Source organism: Haliotis rufescens, unplaced genomic scaffold (assembly GCF_023055435.1).
Source record: "Haliotis rufescens isolate VD_foot unplaced genomic scaffold, xgHalRufe1.0.p SCAF_13, whole genome shotgun sequence".
NCBI lineage: Eukaryota > Metazoa > Mollusca > Gastropoda > Lepetellida > Haliotidae > Haliotis > Haliotis rufescens.
In genome coordinates, this window is record NW_025963813.1 from 35,637,722 (window position 1) to 35,656,399 (window position 18,678).

At 39.7% G+C, this 18,678-nt stretch overlaps 1 protein-coding gene across 1 annotated transcript; it reads right to left on the reverse strand.

The window, feature by feature from the left end:
* Window positions 1–16,681, reverse strand: LOC125378808. The gene is made up of 5 exons (XM_048394782.1): window positions 16,300–16,681; window positions 12,229–12,283; window positions 6,218–6,284; window positions 1,791–1,958; window positions 1–267 (listed from the first exon to the last, which is right to left on the reverse strand). Exons 1-5 carry the CDS (start codon window positions 16,622–16,624, stop codon window positions 175–177), a joined length of 708 nt encoding a protein of 235 aa, XP_048250739.1. The 5' UTR covers window positions 16,625–16,681; the 3' UTR covers window positions 1–174.
* Window positions 16,682–18,678: the final 1,997 nt, after the last annotated feature.

Genomic DNA, 18,678 nt, shown 5'->3' on the forward strand with positions numbered 1-18,678 from the left:
TTTGCGTAGTCAGGTTCAATGGACTACATACTACCTGTGCGTTTCTTTTTTCGAAGAGTGTATGTTGCATGAATGTAGTATACAGACTTCACATGGGGAAGGTGACTGAAAGTTTAACTCTCATCTCCAAACTCTTTTCTAAACAATATTTGGTATCGTGAGAGTATCCCAGATTTACATACGACCAGACAAGTATATATTTAGAATTTGGGCACTGCTGTGGTTGTCCATTGTGATTCTGACTGCGTCTGTTGGAAAAGGCAGCATCTGTAAAAAAAAACACGGCGTTATTTCAAGACTGTTGACTTGATATTGATGTAATGTCACGCAAGGCTATTTTACAGGTCGATGCATGGCGATGGAACTGTTTCTGTCACTTCTTTCGTCACTGTTATATTGTCATGGTCCCAATCATCTTCCCGAGGAAAGGGAGTTAACAGACTATAAAAGTCCAGTTTCCACCCTTGCCGAACTAGGCTAGTATTATGGAGTTACATTTTGGCTGGACTAACGAGTCTATGCATAGTCCAATCAAAATGGCGCACCGAAATCGAAATCCGGTTCGTACGTACACTGTCGTACAGATTTCGGTCGATTGCAGGATTTGCAAAGCATGTTCACTGCTAACTCGTTGTCAGCAGATATTTTCCAAATGTTTTCATGTTTTTAATCAAGGTGCTCACGTGATTTGATGCATTTCGCGATGTAAGACCCGTTTTATCAGAATATAGATCTTGATTGTCGATCAGATCTAACTGACCGGCCGCCACCATTTTATGTGAAGCAAACGCAAGTGATACGAGAGGTGGAATCTGATTGGTCCATAGTAGAGGCTTAGAAGGGACATGACTGGTAATAGCCACTGGTGGCGCTACGATCGAGCCCAGTAATTCCAGCCTAGTTCGGCTGTGTAATAACAAGGTTGATTTTATCCATCTACGCGTCACTTCAAAATATATATACAGTAAACTACGGTTATAACGAACTCAAAGGGACCACTAATTTATGTTCGTTATAACCGTAGTTCGTTATAAGCATATATACAGCTTAACTGCAGCAAATATTTGGGACAAAAAAGTAAGTTCGTTATAAGCGTGTTCGTGTTATAAGTGTGATATATATATATATATATATATCACACCATTGTGTATTTAAACCTTACAGCTATTGATGAATATGATAAATTGCAAGTGATTCCATGACATTTGATTGGCTAACCAAGCTCAAACAAAAGTTTTGAAACATTAGGATACACCCACCATTGGCTGACTCACTGTTTCCTGATTGGCTGATGACAATGTTGGCAGGTTGTTTGTATGTTACCGATTTAATAAACAATTTGTGAAGTTTTTATTGTTGACTTCTTTATTCATAAGAATTTACTTTTATTTTATTTTGCAAAGATTGCATAAGGGCCACACCTGCATTTACATTATACGTCCATAAGTGAACAAAAATATTCAGTTCTAATATTCGGTATAAATTGGATTTTACCTGATTTGAGCACGTGGCAGACACACTGAATGTTGCATTTTATTAACTCGTATCCGTGGTAATTCCATATATACCCAAACGTGTATATGGTGTTCTACTTATTCACGCCAATCAATGAAAAATATGTTAAAAGTGAGAGTGAATGAGTATGGCATTACGCCGTTTGTAGCAACATTCCATCAATATCACACATTGATACCCATGTGGGGAGTCGAACCCGGTATTCGGCGTGACGAGCGAACGTTTTAACCGCGTTCAAACTGGGAACAATGCAACCTGTACAATATAAAACCAACCAAACAATGTGGAATGAAGAAACTGCTCAGCAGAGATTCCTCGTCGTTTCTCGTCCATGTTACTCTCCAGCTTCCGTTGGCGTCCCGAAACCAGATGTCCTTCGTGATAGCAGCAATGTTGGGGGAGATTCGAATCTCAGCGAAGTACAGGAAAGCATCTATCCCAATCTGTTGAAGAGGCAATCGTTGTATTATTGTATTTGTGAACAAAACACTATTATTATATTTGTGAACAAAACACCTCCAAATATGCTTTTGCATTATCAACATTGCGTGCAATCATGATGAGTTCTGTTTGTTTGTTTGTTTGTTGTGTAACGCCACACTCCAGCCAATATTCCAGCTATATGACGGTTATCTGTTATTAATCAGCCTGGATCAGACAATCCAGTGATTGACATCGATCTCAGCATTGTGATACGACAACATGCATCAAACAAGTCATCGAGCCCGACTCACCGACCGCGTTAGTCGCCTCTTACGGCAAGCATGAGCTGCTGAAGACCAATTCCTTTCAAACACGACCCTACACGGGTCGCAATCATCAGTGATATAACAAATGAGAACCTTTCCACAATAGAAGGCAATAAGTGGTAACATTAAGGGATGCTAAATAGACATCACGCCACAGTACATAATAAGTGATCGCCAAACTGTATTTATAACTGATGTCACTGAAATTAACAATATATTGCTATATTTACCATAAATAGCCTACGCCTCGAAACATTGCCTTTCACAACATTTATTAAGTAAATCAGGTTTTGAAAGTGCTATGATGTCAAAGAAATATATTCATAAGAGAATCATGGTCAATAACACTGGCGGACCAATCAATCCGAAGGAGTCTAAAATGTCAACATCAATGGATCACCATCTGTGCTCTCTCATTCCCTCTTGAACTCTGAACTCCACCTCACAATAGTGGCCTAGTAAGGAACACTATCCCCTAAACTTGACTACGTGTCTGTGTCTGCATGTTTTGCTGTTGGAGCTAGCTCTTTCATTGGAAGATACTTGCACATCAGCGCGATAGCCAATTTTTTTCAATTTCATCAACAGAAAATACTTAGTCTCTCAGATGACGCCAGGAAGCATATTCGGTCAAAATGCGTCTCGTTAGCATGGTAATGTTGTACTTAATGCATGTAAACTGTTAGCATGGTTAGTGTTGTACTTAATGCATGCATCCTGTTAGCATGGTTAGTGTTGTAGTTAATACATGCATCCTGTTAGCTTGGTTAGTGTTGTACTTAATACGTGCATCCTGTTAGCATGGTTAGTGTTGTACTTAATGCATGCATCCTGTAAGCATGGTTAGTGTTGTACTTAATACGTGCATCCTGTTAGCGTGGTTAGTTTTGTACTTAATGCATGCATCCTGTTAGCGTGGTTAGTTTTGTACTTAATACATGTCTCCTGTTAGCATGGTTAGTGTTGTACTTAATACATGCAAACTGTTAGCATGGTTAGTGTTGTACTTAATACATGCATCCTGTAAGCATGGTGAGTGTTGTACTTAATGCATGTAAACTGTTAGCATGGTTAGTGTCGTACTTAATTCATGCAAACTGTTAGCATGGTGAGTGTTGTACTTAATACATGCATCTGGTTAGCATGGTTAGTGTTGTACTTAATTCGTGCAAACTGTTAGCATGGTTAGCGTTGTACTTTATACATGCAAACTGTTAGCATGGTTAGTGTTGTATATAATACATGCAAATTGTTAATATGGTTAGTGTTGTACTTACTACATGTAAACTGTTAGCATGGTTAGTGTTGTATATAATACATGCAAACTGTTAGTATGGTTAGTGTTGTACTTACTACATGTAAACTGTTAGCATGGTTAGTGTTGTACTTAATACATGGATCATGTAAGCATGGTTAGTGTTGTACTTAATACATGCATCCTGTTAGCATGGTTAGTGTTGTACTTAATACATGCAAACTGTTAGCATGGTTAGTGTTGTACTTAATACATGCATCCTGTTAGCATGGTTAGTGTTGTACTTAATACATGCAAACTGTTAGCATGGTGAGTGTTGTACTTAATACATGCATCTGGTTAGCATGGTTAGTGTTGTACTTAATTCGTGCAAACTGTTAGCATGGTTAGCGTTGTACTTTATACATGCAAACTGTTAGCATGGTTAGTGTTGTATATAATACATGCAAATTGTTAATATGGTTAGTGTTGTACTTACTACATGTAAACTGTTAGCATGGTTAGTGTTGTACTTAATACATGGATCATGTAAGCATGGTTAGTGTTGTACTTAATACATGCATCCTGTTAGCATGGTTAGTGTTGTACATAATACATGCATCCAGTTAGCATGGTGAGTGTTGTACTTAATACATGCAAACTGTTAGCATGGTTAGTGTTGTACTTAATACATGCATCCTGTTAGCATGGTTAGTGTTGTACTTAATACATGCAAACTGTTAGCATGGTTAGTGTTGTACTTAATACATGCATCCTGTTAGCATGGTTAGTGTTGTACTTAATACATGCATCCTGTTAGCATGGTTAGTGTTGTATATAATACATGCAAACTGTTAGCATGGTCAGTGTTGTATATAATACATGCAAATTGTTAATATGGTTAGTGTTGTACTTACTACATGTAAACTGTTAGCATGGTTAGTGTTGTACTTAATACATGGATCATGTAAGCATGGTTAGTGTTGTATTTAATACATGCATCCTGTAAGCATGGTTAGTGTTGTATTTAATACATGCAAACTGTTAGCATGGTTAGTGTTGTATATAATACATGCAAATTGTTAATATGGTTAGTGTTGTACTTACTACATGTAAACTGTTAGCATGGTTAGTGTTGTACTTAATACATGCATCCTGTTAGCATGGTTAGTGTTGTACATAATACATGCATCCAGTTAGCATGGTTAGTGTTGTACTTAATACATGCAAACTGTTAGCATGGTTAGTGTTGTACTTAATACATGGATCCTGTAAGCATGGTTAGTGTTGTACTTACTACATGCAAACTGTTAGCATGGTTAGTGTTGTACTTTATACATGCAAACTGTTAGCATGGTTAGTGTTGTACTTAATACATGCAAACTGTTAGCATGGTTAGTGTTGTACTTAATACATGCAAACTGTTAGCATGGTTAGTGTTGTACTTAATACATGCAAACTGTTAGCATGGTTAGTGTTGTACTTAATACATGCATCCTGTTAGCATGGTTAGTGTTGTACTTAATACATGCAAACTGTTAGCATGGTTAGTGTTGTACTTAATACATGCATCCTGTTAGCATGGTTAGTGTTGTACTTAATACATGCATCCTGTTAGCATGGTTAGTGTTGTATATAATACATGCAAACTGTAAGCATGGTTAGTGTCGTACTTACTACATGCAAACTGTTAGCATGGTTAGTGTTGTATATAATACATGCAAACTGTAAGCATGGTTAGTGTTGTACTTACTACATGCAAACTGTTAGCATGGTTAGTGTTGTATATAATACATGCAAACTGTTAGCATGGTTAGTGTTGTATATAATACATGCAAACTGTAAGCATGGTTAGTGTCGTACTTACTACATGCAAACTGTAAGCATGGTTAGTGTTGTATATAATACATGCAAATTGTTAATATGGATGGTGTTGTACATAATTCATGCAAACTGTTAGCTTGTTTAGTGTTGTACTTAATACATGCAAACTGTAAGCATGGTTAGCCTTGTACTTTATACATGCAAACTGTTAGCATGGTTAGTGTTGTATATAATACATGCAAATTGTTAATATGGATGGTGTTGTACATAATTCATGCAAACTGTTAGCTTGTTTAGTGTTGTACTTAATACATGCAAACTGTTAGCATGGTTAGTGTTGTACTTACTACATGCATCCTGTTAGCATGGTTAGTGTCGTACTTACTACATGCAAACTGTTAGCATGGTTAGTGTTGTATATAATACATGCAAATTGTTAATATGGATGGTGTTGTACATAATTCATGCAAACTGTTAGCTTGTTTAGTGTTGTACTTAATACATGCAAACTGTTAGCATGGTTAGTGTTGTACTTAATACATGCATCCTGTTAGCATGGTTAGTGTTGTACTTAATACATGCATCCTGTTAGCATGGTTAGTGTTGTACTTAATACATGCATCCTGTTAGCATGGTTAGTGTTGTACTTAATACATGCATCCTGTTAGCATGGTTAGTGTTGTACTTAATACATGCAAACTGTTAGCATGGTTAGTGTTGTACTTAATTCATGAAAACTGTTAGCATGGTGAGTGTTGTACTTAATACATGCAAACTGTTAGCATGATGAGTGTTGTACGTTATGCATGCAAACTGTTAGCATAGTTGTGTAGAAAGCGTAGCGGAGGCTTTCTACCGCAGCTGCTACACTTCGACAGCATGAAGCAATATTCACCTCAACCCACGGAGCTTGATCATCAGACATTGGCCTCCAGCCAGTAAAAGGTCCTCCAATGTTAAAGCTTAAAAAGATAAAAACTTAAATAGTGCATGTCACATACATTGATATTTACCATATAAAGAAGGGGAACATGAACCTTAGTGTTTTATTCATGGATGAATAAAATGTAACAATATAGGTCATTATTAATGTTCATGGTAATGTTAAAAAAGGTAGCTCACCTGGATAAATTAGTTGTTGTTTACCTGCATTTCGCATTTCCGAATGTTACTTGACAGTTCCCCCAAATCTGAGCATCCTCATTTCTGATAAAGGATAACTGTTCTTTTCCTTAAGTGACCGTAAACTACCCAAATTTATTGGTGCAATAATACCTGTTATCGTGACATGGCGTTAGCCCAGCCACCAACTGGCTTGCACGTGACATTAACTCCACGTGACTGGGTCGCAATTACCAACAGCCCAAAATCACTGGGCCGCACGCAACATTACCCCAACGCCATTGGGATGCACGTGCAAGTAACCCTACCTCACTGGGCCGCAGACAATAAAAAAATATTTTATTTTTATTTTTCTAAAACTTATACGGGTTTGCATAATATTGTATTCAAAGAAATAAAGCATGATAGCTTAACAAAGCTTATTGAAGTGATCTCTATTTTATTAATGACGGAAGAAAACTTTATAAACGTTTAAAACTTATAAAATTCATTGAGCTCCTGTTTAAACTGGTTTGTAGGTGGATAGTTGTTATTTCTAAAGTTGAAAATGTTTCGTGAGGACAAAATAATAATAAGGTTTAAAGGATTGTTATTTTTCGATAAATAACCAAAAACAACATTTTCTGTAGATATTGTTGCCGGCCTTTGCATTTAGTGCGATATCCAAGTTTCCATATCTCACCAGATGGAGCTCACGTTGTTGCATTCCCAAAATATTTGTATATAATCTGTTTCATTACAACAGTAGCTACAACTTGTACTGTCTACGAATCCCATTTTAAGAAGACAGTTTGTTGGCAAGATTTGATTAAACCTATTTTATCTTTGTTCAGGTGATATATATGAAATGGTAAAAATGGCAAATTGCAGAATGATGGCAAATTTTGGTAACCGTTGACTTCTGTCTCTGTGTGGGTTATAAAGTTGGTTTTCAAATTGAGAAAAACGGTTTTAAAGGTTTCGAATGACATGGATTGTCAAGATCACGAATGAAACGTACCTCTTTTACAAACCATTTTTTAGAAAATATGCTGGTATTTCCCATTTGTATGTTATGCCGTATATATTGTGCAAGGATACCCTTGTCATTTATACGCTCCAAGTGGATGTTGTCTATGAATTTCCACCAGGCCTTAATGAGGTCCTTTCAGTATTACATTTCATTTCTTATCTTAGTAATCACTTGTAATCCTAATGTCTTGCAAGTAATTGTGAATGCAGTATAGGGTCCTGAAAGAGGTATATTTAAAAAGAATAATGGACACTACTTTGACATCGATTTTGATGCTCTAGGTACCATTGATGTTTTTTGGTGCATATATTAATTCTAGTATTTTGGGACATTTTATACCTCCAACTGATGTCTCACTTATAATTTGGGGGCGGTGGGGTGGCCTAGTGGTTAAAGCGTTCGCGCATCACGCCGAAGACCAGGGTTCGAGTCCCCACATGTGTATAATGGGTGAAGCCCATTTTAGGTGTCCCCCGCCGTTTTATTGGTGGAATAATACTAAAGGCGGCGTAAAACCATACTCCCTCACTTGCTCACCTATAATTTGACTTCTCTTTACAATGTCGGGTTCACCTCCCAAAATGAACAAAACGCACCTTTTTAAAACGTTTTAGCTTGGATATGTTCAAAATACATTGTCATAATTCAAGCCAATCATTTGGTCGAGATCAGGACTGATATTAATTCCAAGTAGATGGAAAGGATCTTGCCTCCAATCAAGGTTCCATTTTTGGCATAGGTATATTCTGGGGCGCATTTTGTCTTACCCAGAGTATCCTTGTTATGTCATGTTAAGTTTTAAGCCAGAAAAACATAAAAGCTGAGAACCTGTAGTTCAGTATAGGAGCCTCGTTCTGAATGGTCTAGAGAGCATGGTGCGTCATCTGCTAATTGTGTGATTAAATATTAAATATTACCAATTGTAATACCTTTTATGTTATTGGTGTTCTTATCATTATTGCCAGTATTTCAGCACATATTATAAAGATATATTGAGACAAAGGATTACCTTGTCTGCAACCCCTTGATATTTTGCAAAATGAGGATCCAAAGCCATCAACAAGTACTCTTGATTGAATTCGTTATACAGGTTTTTTATTCATCTTCTTATTAACATTCCAAAAACAAAAAGGTTTAGCGCTTCGTCTATAAATTCCCAATCAACTGTATCGAATGCCTTTTCACAATCTAGGGGGCACGGGTGGCCCAGTCGTCTAAGGCGCCGCGATTCGCTGTGCAGAGTTGCGTCCCCTGGACACGCCAGAAACCTATGGTTGTGGGTTCGAATCCCGGTTCACCCCGATTATGTTTCTAGGTTTGTCAGCACCATACCCGTGCTCGTGGGTTTCACCGAAGTGGTAAACGTCTAAGACCTGCATCACTTCGGGCTTTCCTCCCACATTAAGCTGACACGCCGTGATATAACTGGAATAATGTTAAAAGCGGCGTTAACCCAACTCACTCACTCAATGATAAACCTCGTATCGGATAGATATCGGTATATTCCAGATGATCATAGATTTGTCTTGTGATTTCGCCAATGTATGTTCCAGGCATAAATCCTTTTTTATCCTCGTTAATCAGGGTGTTAAACACATATTTTACCTTTTGTTATTTGCTATTGATTAGATTTTATAGAATACTGACAGTTAGCTTATTGGTCGCATTTTTTTCAAATATTGTTTGGGTTTATTTGCTTTTGGGATACACGTTATTAGTCTTTGTGAAACTAATAATTGTACAATATTGTAAGCGTTGAAGATTTGATCAGATATTTCCAAAGTGCATTCCATAAATAATTATAAGTTTCCCCGTATATACATCTGGCCCAGGACTCTTGTCCTTTTTTAAGTGTTTAACAGCTCCTTCTACCTCATTGTAGGTCAGCTCACCGCCCAACCTTAGTGCTATTTTATTAGATAGTTTAGGAATATTGCATTCATTTAGTAGTGATATAAGGTCAATTTTATAAATGTCATGTGTTGAGAAAACTTTCGAAAAATAGGCTTTTGCATCTTTCAGTACATCATCTTGTGATTCAATAATTCTTCTTTTCTATTTATGGACTGATAAAGAGTTTTTTATTTCCAAACTTAAAAATCGCCGCAAGTCATTGAGCCGCAAGTGGCATTACCACAACATCATTGGGTCACACGTGACATTAACGACACGTCACTGCACCACTTCCAGACTTAATAATCATCGCAAGTCATTGGGCCGCAAGTGGCATTACCACAACATCATTGGGTCACACGTGACGTTAACGACACGTCACTGCACCACTTCCAGACTTAATAATTATCGCAAGTCATTGGGCCGCAAGTGGCATTACCATAACATCATTGGGTCACACGTGACGTTAACGACACGTCAGTGCACCACTTCCAAACTTAATAATCATCGCAAGACATTGGGCCGCAAGTGGCATTACCACAACATCATTGGGTCACACGTGACGTTAACGACACGTCAGTGCACCACTTCCAGACTTAATAATCATCGCAAGTCATTGGGCCGCAAGTGGCATTACCACAACATCATTGGGTAACACGTGACGTTAACGACACGTCACTGCACCACTTCCAAACTTAATAATCATCGCAAGTCATTGGGCCGCAAGTGGCACAACCACAACATCATTGGGTCACACGTGACGTTAACGACACGTCAGTGCACCACTTCCAGACTTAATAATCATCGCAAGTCATTGGGCCGCAAGTGGCATTACCACAACATCATTGGGTCACACGTGACGTTAACGACACGTCACTGCACCACTTCCAGACTTAATAATCATCGCAAGTCATTGGGCCGCAAGTGGCACTACCACAACATCATTGGGTCACACGTGACGTTAAAGACACGTCACTGCACCACTTCCAAACTTAATAATCATCGCAAGTCATTGGGCCGCAAGTGGCATTACCACAACATCATTGGGTCACACGTGACGTTAACGACACGTCAGTGCACCACTTCCAGACTTAATAATCATCGCAAGTCATTGGGCCGCAAGTGGCATTACCACAACATCATTGGGTCACACGTGACGTTAACGACACGTCACTGCACCACTTCCAAACTTAATAATCATCGCAAGTCATTGGGCCGCAAGTGGCACTACCACAACATCATTGGGTCACACGTGACGTTAAAGACACGTCACTGCACCACTTCCAAACTTAAAAATCATCGCAAATCATTGGGCCGCAAGTGGCATTACCACAACATCAATGGGTCTCACGTGACGTTAACGACACGTCACTGCACCACTTCCAAACTTAATAATCATCGCAAGTCATTGGGCCGCAAGTGGCATCACCACAATACATTGGGTCACACGTGACGTTAACGACACGTCACTGCACCACTTGGGACATTACTTCCACGTCACTTGGCCACACGTGACAATGCTGTTACTTCACCATTCTCGTCGTTGTCTCGCTGACAAAAATAACATTTCTGTCATTTGATAATATCTGTTACCTTACACTAACAATTATTTTTTACTGAATAGAGTAATGGGTTGAGTATTGTTTGACGACGATGTCAGCAGCAATATTCAAGAAATATCATGGCAGGGAACATTTTCCTCTTCGTCACATAGCACCTTATCTAAGAAATAAACGGCTCGTGGTCATTGTTTATTGTACAATAGAACACTGCAGGGAGAATAAACCATGACGAGGGCAGCCCCGGGTTGTTTATACCCCCTGCGGTGTTTAATTGTACGATAAACAACGACAACGGGTCGTTTATTTCGTATATGAGATATAAATATTATGTATAGCCTCTTTGAGGATGTTACAAAAATGTACATGCTTTGAACATATTTACCCGTATTTAAATAATGATGACTCCCTGAATGTCGGACAAGTCCATTTTACGAACAGGTGGGTTAAGTTTGGTATCTCCCGCATATTCTCACTATCCTCGCATCGATTATCTGTACCTTTTCTCCAAATACTGATTGTCATATCTCTCCCACTTTTGGATGCGATCGTTCGGCCACTTCGTTTATCTGCGAAGCCCAGCTACATCGATGGGGAAGAACTCACAAGACACTTCCCTCTCAAAAATAACGTCGTCCAATATACGACGTCATCAAGCTGCGAGCGCATGTTCTAATCTCCAGAAATGACGTCATGATAAAACAATGTCTTATCGTGAAATAAACCATGCTTCGTTCTTCATTGTTTTTTTCGATTTAAAGTGGAGCTATATTTGAAGATATAGATATATAGATATAGAAATAGATATATATAGTTATAGATGTGTATATACATATAGATAGATAGTTATAGATGTGTATATACATAGGTAGGTAGGTAGGTAGGTAGGTAGGGGAGTCCAAATATGCGGGGCAAAATATTGAAAAATATTTAGAGGAGTAGATACGTGTTTTTAAAGAGCGGATGTGAATGCTGAAAGGTGTTGTATTACAGTCTTTGCATAGTTTATTGTGTCGTCTTCTGGCAGAGGAAGTGGAGGTCTGCACGAAAGCAGAGAACACACAAGATCAGTGTCATTTTTACTGTGGAGACTGACGCTCGCTTCTACAGGACTACAGTCTATAATGTCCATCCAGAGGCTACCACGTTTATGTGTACGGTTCACACACGACGAACACTGTGGACCAGAACGTCTTTACATTGGAGGCTGAGAAACCCTGGTCGAATCGTATTTTCTGACATTGATGTTACCTTATTTCTGTGGCGATAATTCAATATCCTGCTGTAATTCTAATTGTCAAGGTTTAAAACACTACATACCCATATACTGCTGATGAAGCATTGATCGCCTGCGTCATATACTTTCCAATAAGACCTGGAGAAAAACAGGAACAAAACACGTTACAACCGATTACAGATAACTAACAGCCGAGCTTGCTCAGCAGGTTTTTTAGAAGTAATGGATCTATCAATATTTATTATCCATATTTTTCAAAATAAGCGAGTTAATTAAAATACGTACAATGCGTTCATGTACCAAATACGTTTTTAATTTCCACTGTGTGTTACTTTTCAACAGGGACTTTTATAAAAAATCTCTAATTGGCGCGTAAACCAGCGAGGACACTTTGGGCGGCCTTGCATGTGCCTTGGAAGTGGGTGTTTCATCAGAAGCACTGTGTTCACCGTACGTATTCTTAACAGTCTCCAGCACGCTCATCTCGACCTGCTTGACGATATATACTCTTCAAAAAAAGAAACTTGACATAGATGTAAAACCACCTTTTGCCAAATATCTAAAAAAATTACATTAAATGAGAACCAAATAAGTCAAACTGAAAGATGATGTGTCTATAATTCGCGAAAACACATGCAAAGCACATAAACGTAGCGTTTGGGGCAGTAGACGCGGTGACAGAATGCCAAGACTGAGTGCAGCTCAACGGAACAACGCCATTGGGAGATTACAAGCTGGAGCAACTCAGCAAGAAGTGGCCAGGCACTTTGGCGTATCCAGACAGACAATCACCGCACTGTGGACCCGATACAACAACACCAACAGAGTTGACGACAGACCAAGGTCAGGAAGACCAAGGGTGACAACCCAAGCACAAGATCGGTACATCCGGCTGCGACACCTCCGAGACCGCACTACCACAGCCACGTCTACAACCACACAGATCCCTTGGGTACGCAGAATATCAGATCAAACGGTACGCAACAGACTGAGGGAGGCTGGACTTTTTGCACGAAGACCTGTTCGACGTCATGTATTGACCCCACGTCATCTGGCGGACCGTCTGCTTTGGTGCCAACAGAGGGTTAGATGGGCACGTGCAAGGTGGAGAAATGTACTGTTTACTGACGAGTCCCGTTTCCTACTCACACGTGAACGTTACGCCCCCGACTGTGTGCAGCAGGTTGTCCCATTTGGCGGCGGGAGTGTCATGGTATGGGCCGGAATTCATCACGATGGTAGGACGCCTCTCGTGCATGTGGCAGGTGCATTGACAGGTGTGCGTTACAGAGACATGATCCTACAGCCTTACGTTCTTCCTCACGTCAACGTTCATGGCGGACAGTTCCAGCAGGACAACGCTCGACCGCATATTGCACGTGTTTGTCAGGACTTCTTACACCACAACAACATCCAGACATTACCTTGGCAAGCCCTGTCACCAGATTTGTCCCCGATTGAGCACATGTGGGACGAGTTTGATCGACGCGTTCGCAGAAGGAATCCACCGCCCCAAACACTTCCGGCGCTTCTTGATGCACTTCAGCATGAATGGCAGCACATCCAACAGCGTGTTATTGACAACTTGATTGCATCTATGGGTCGTCGGTGTCAAGCGGTGATTGATGCACGTGGTGGGCACAACCGATACTGACATTTTCTGTACCCCTGTGACATTAACTGTATCGTGTACGTGTGTCTGTCTAGGTGACACGATTAATGTTTTGAGCATTGTGTACATTGATCTTCAAACAGTGTTTCAATTATGGTCTCAGTGTCCTATTTTGAAACAATCGCATTATATTACATTTTGAAAGTCAGTGTCAAGTTTCTTTTTTTGAAGAGTATATTTGGTTGGCCCCTGTTCCACGTTGCTTGGATGCATCATGAGTGTGTATACATGTAACATACATTAAGGTTGATGGTGGTTATTTCGGCCGAATAAAAACGAAACGTAAGTTGACACACGTACCTGTATATCTGGATCTATCATGTGTTAATGTACATATCACCTGACCTGCGTCTGCCATGTGTTAATGTAAATCGATTGTTAAATCAGTTTCCGATCAATAGTATCGATTTCAGTTAGGAATATCGATAGTTTCGATTGTATTTAATACATCAATTAATTACATGCAATGCTGTACAAATTTGTTTTTCTTTTGATCATGATTGGTAGTAATTTACACATGAATTTTCTTTTTCTTAAATTATAAGGGTAAAAAACAAACAAATCAGTCATATCTCAAACTTTACTTTTTATTTGTTGTTATTGTTATCACAATCAAAGGAAACTTCAGTTCCAAGATTTAATTCAACTCTAAAATCCATCTAAAATGATACACTGAAAACTATCGATATTTATCGCAATAGTTGCTTGCAATATCAATAGTTATCGCAATAGTTTATTTCAGAATCAATAGTTATTGCAATAGTGGGTTCAAGACCAATAGTCACCCCTATTGATGTATATATCACCTGACCTGCATCTATCATGTGACAATGTACATATCACCTGACCTGCGTCTACAATGTGTTAATGTAGATATCATCTGACCCGCGACTATCATGTGTTAATGTAGATATCATCTGACCCGCGTCTATCGTGTGTTAATGTAGATCTCATCGTACCCGCGTCTATCATGTGTTAATGTAGATATCATCTGACCCGCGACTATCATGTGTTAATGTAGATCTCATTGTACCCGCCTCTATCATGTGTTAATGTAGATATCATCTGACCCGCCTCTATCATGTGTTAATGTAGATATCATCTGACCCGCCTCTATCATGTGTTAATATCATCTGACCCGCGACTATCATGTGTTAATGTAGATACCACCGGACCCGCCTCTATCATGTGTTAATGTAGATATCATCTGATCCGCGTCTATCGTGTGTTAATGTAGATATCATCTGACCCGCGACTATCATGTGTTAATGTAGATCTCATCGTACCCGCGTCTATCGTGTGTTAATGTAGATATCATCTGACCCGCCTCTATCATGTGTTAATGTAGATATCATCTGATCCGCGTCTATCGTGTGTTAATGTAGATATCATCTGACCCGCGACTATCATGTGTTAATGTAGATATCACCGGACCCGCCTCTATCATGTGTTAATGTAGATATCATCTGACCCGCCTCTATCATGTGTTAATGTAGATATCATCTGACCCGCCTCTATCATGTGGTAATGTAGATATTATCTGACCCGCGTCTATCATGTGTTAATGTAGATATCATCTGACCCGCCTCTATCATGTGTTAATGTAGATATTATCTGATCCGCGTCAATCATGTGTTAATGTAGATATCATATCTGAATGGTTGGACTCATATACTGGATAATTTAATGTCAAATATTGATAATAAGTACTGAATCACTTAATTTCACATGTTTATAAGAAGTACTGAATAACTTAATGTCACATGTTGATAATAGGTACTGAATAACTTAACGTAATGTGTTGATAATAAGTACTGAATAACTTAATGCCACATGTTGATAAGGGCGGTCGGGTAGCCTAGTGGTTAAAGCGTTCGCTCGTCACGCCGAAGACCCGGGTTCGATTCCCGACATGGGTACAATGTGTGAAGCCCATTTCTGGTGTCCCCCGCCGTGATATTGCTGGAATATTGCTAAAAGCGGCGTAAAACCATACTCACTCACTCACTCACACATGTTGATAAGTATTGAATAACTTAATGTCACATGTTGATAATAGGTACTGAATAACTTAACGAAATGTGTTGATAATAAGTACTGAATAATTTAATGACACATGTAAATAATGTCACATGTTGATAATAAGTACTGAATAACTTTATGTCACGTGTTGATAATGAGTAATGACTAACTTTATGCCACATGTTGAAAATGGTATTCATTACACATAGCCCCGGGGGCATTCCGGGTTAGAAGTGGTCCCCAGCAATCTATACGACGAAATGGATGGGGTGGTCAGGCTTGGTGAATTGGTCAATGGCGTGTCATCTTACCCACACAGCGTGGATCGCTGTTCACAATCTGAACCACTGGATTATCTGTTCCAGACTTGTTTACTTAAAAACCGCCGACCATATAGCTGGACTATCGCTGAGTGTAACGTTAAATTGACCTGTGACGTGTAATGATATAGAACTCTCACCTGGTGCAGTGTAATGATCGTAGCCCGGTGCGTCGACCAGGAACACACTCCCAGGGTAAGACATCGCACAAATACAGTCCTGGGTGGCCTGGTTGTAGAAGAAGTTACTGACAAGGAATCGGTTACAGGACAGCAAACACTCCATCAGACCAGTCGCATTGCCACGTCGTCTTATCCCTTTCTCTATCTTCTTATCCTTAAAGTAGCCGATGGAAGGGTTGAAACCATACGTATTATCACAGGTTGCCTCAGTTATCCCCTGACCACTGGAGGAGAAACAAATGTACAAAGCAGCTGTCCACACAACCCAGTATCGGACTAGCATGTCTGTGGGTAGATCCAGGTGGAAGGTCGACAGAAATTATTCCTGCTACATGCAAAGTTCTCTCCAAGTCGTGTGAATCATGGACATCAAGTCTCGATATACTTGGATGATCTGATTGGCGTTGTTAGCGTGGACACACCCAAGCTCTTTTGCCAGCAGGGTAGGAATGGTTACCTGATTGGCATGTTTCACCTATTGACAGTTGAACGCTTTTACATTGATAGCGTGCTTGTCTGATTGGCTGGAACTTCTCAGTGATTGACGTCAGCCTATACTGTTCCCCGTTGTGTAATAACGGTCACACTTCTGAGCACAGTTCAGGCAATTTACGCAACCTTTCATCCTACATCGACACATGCAACTTTGGGCTTGAATGTTGGTCAGGTCGATGCATGAGAATGTAAGATTATTTTTTCTTATTTTATGGTATAACTGATTTGAGGCAACACCATTTACGACCATCATTTAGTAGTAGTAGTACTAGTAGCAGTAATAGTAATAGTAGTAGCAGTAGTAGTAGTAGTAGCAGTAGTTGCAGTAGCAGTAGCAGTAGTAGCAGTACCAGTACCAGTACCAGTAGCAGTAGCAGTAGCAGTAGTAGTTGTAGTAGTAGTAGTAGCAGTAGCAGTAGTAGTTGTAGTAGTAGTAGCAGCAGTAGCAGCGACAGTAGCAGTAGCAGCGACAGTAGCTCAAAGCTCTTCTTAACACAAAATTTTCCACACTAGACAGTTATTCGTCAAGATTAAAAGTATTCTTGTTCCAGAAAAAAAACATTCGTGACTAACTCGTGTTATTCCGGGACAAGCCGAATAGCGACTCGTGCCCCTCTCGTGGCCATTTTTGCGACCGGGTTCCGTCTTAGCGCAAACGGGCATACCTGAAACAATTGTCAACTCGTTGCATAATGGTTCACATCTATTTCCCATGTATTATATTTATCTCAGATGCAATTTAAAGCACATCGGGACGTGCGGAATTATACAGTGTGATTGAACACATTTAACTGTGTCTTGGGTATATTTTTAGGTACAAGATATATGTAAAATCAAAACTTATTTCCGAGTGATTCTTTGACGAAGAACTTGAACTCATACGCGCATTTTGATTGGTTTGTCGTATTTTCGCACATGACATTCATCGACAGGGGGGCGAGACATCTTGCAGGTTACGAAAAACAACGCCGATGCCTAGTTGTATAGTTTAGTGGGATATCTGGTTATAAGTGTGTTCAAGGCAAACTGCATCTCCACATGACTAAGTGTATTGCGATTTCATATTTACATTTTAATGCAAAATCACACGTTGACGGTTTCGAGTGGGAAGTGACTGGTCCTGAGCAGCAAACAGAAAATCTTTTATTTCACTTTTCAGGCCAGCCGACCTCATCCAAACGAAGGACTCTGCAGGGTTGCTTACCTTCTCAGCACACTGCACATAAACTCGATGCAGTGGTCGTTCAGGTTGCTTCTCAAAGTGAGTCTAGGCCGATTTGATATGGCACTTTACTTGGTTGACACTCATTTCTGTACCGCCCAGGAGTACAGAACCATCAACAAAATCAACACTGACATTGAACTTCATCTTGTCACTTTGCCAAAATGGCGACACCCCGTCTGCCCGACATGATGACTAAGAGTGTTCTTCAAGTTACTAACTACACTACCTGATGGGTACCAAACCATGAAATGAGTTATCAAAAACTTGATACAAACTTTAAAGTTGTAGGGTCTAACACAACGAACACAAGCCCTGAATTCCATGAGCCAGCAAAAGCATATTGACCTCGCCGATGTCCAAACTCACTGAAGCCGATTCCACAGGCGCAGTCTCGCGTGATCTCACTTAGTCCGAGATGCCGGGGAGAATTACAATCAAGCTTCACCTTGCAGGAAAGTCTTGTTCTAATTGTACTATCGTGTTCGTTATTTCAGCGGACTGCGTTGTTAAAATTGGGTTTTATTTACTGAGCTTACTGGTACTAGTCGGCAGGAATGTTACTCGCCCTCAGGTGAAAATCACAGACTATGGAGTTTATTGAAAGCAGATTATAATAG

Bases quoted from the DNA above. Each gene is read 5' to 3' on its own strand.
- LOC125378808 (XM_048394782.1), bottom strand. From the start codon at position 16,624: ATGCTAGTCCGATACTGGGTTGTGTGGACAGCTGCTTTGTACATTTGT. The intron at 12,284-16,299 runs GTGAGAGTTCTA...GTTTTTCTCCAG, and splicing joins CGATCATTACACTGCACCAG to GTCTTATTGGAAAGTATATG. The intron at 268-1,790 runs GTTGGTTTTATA...TTTTTTTTACAG, and splicing joins TCTTCATTCCACATTGTTTG to ATGCTGCCTTTTCCAACAGA.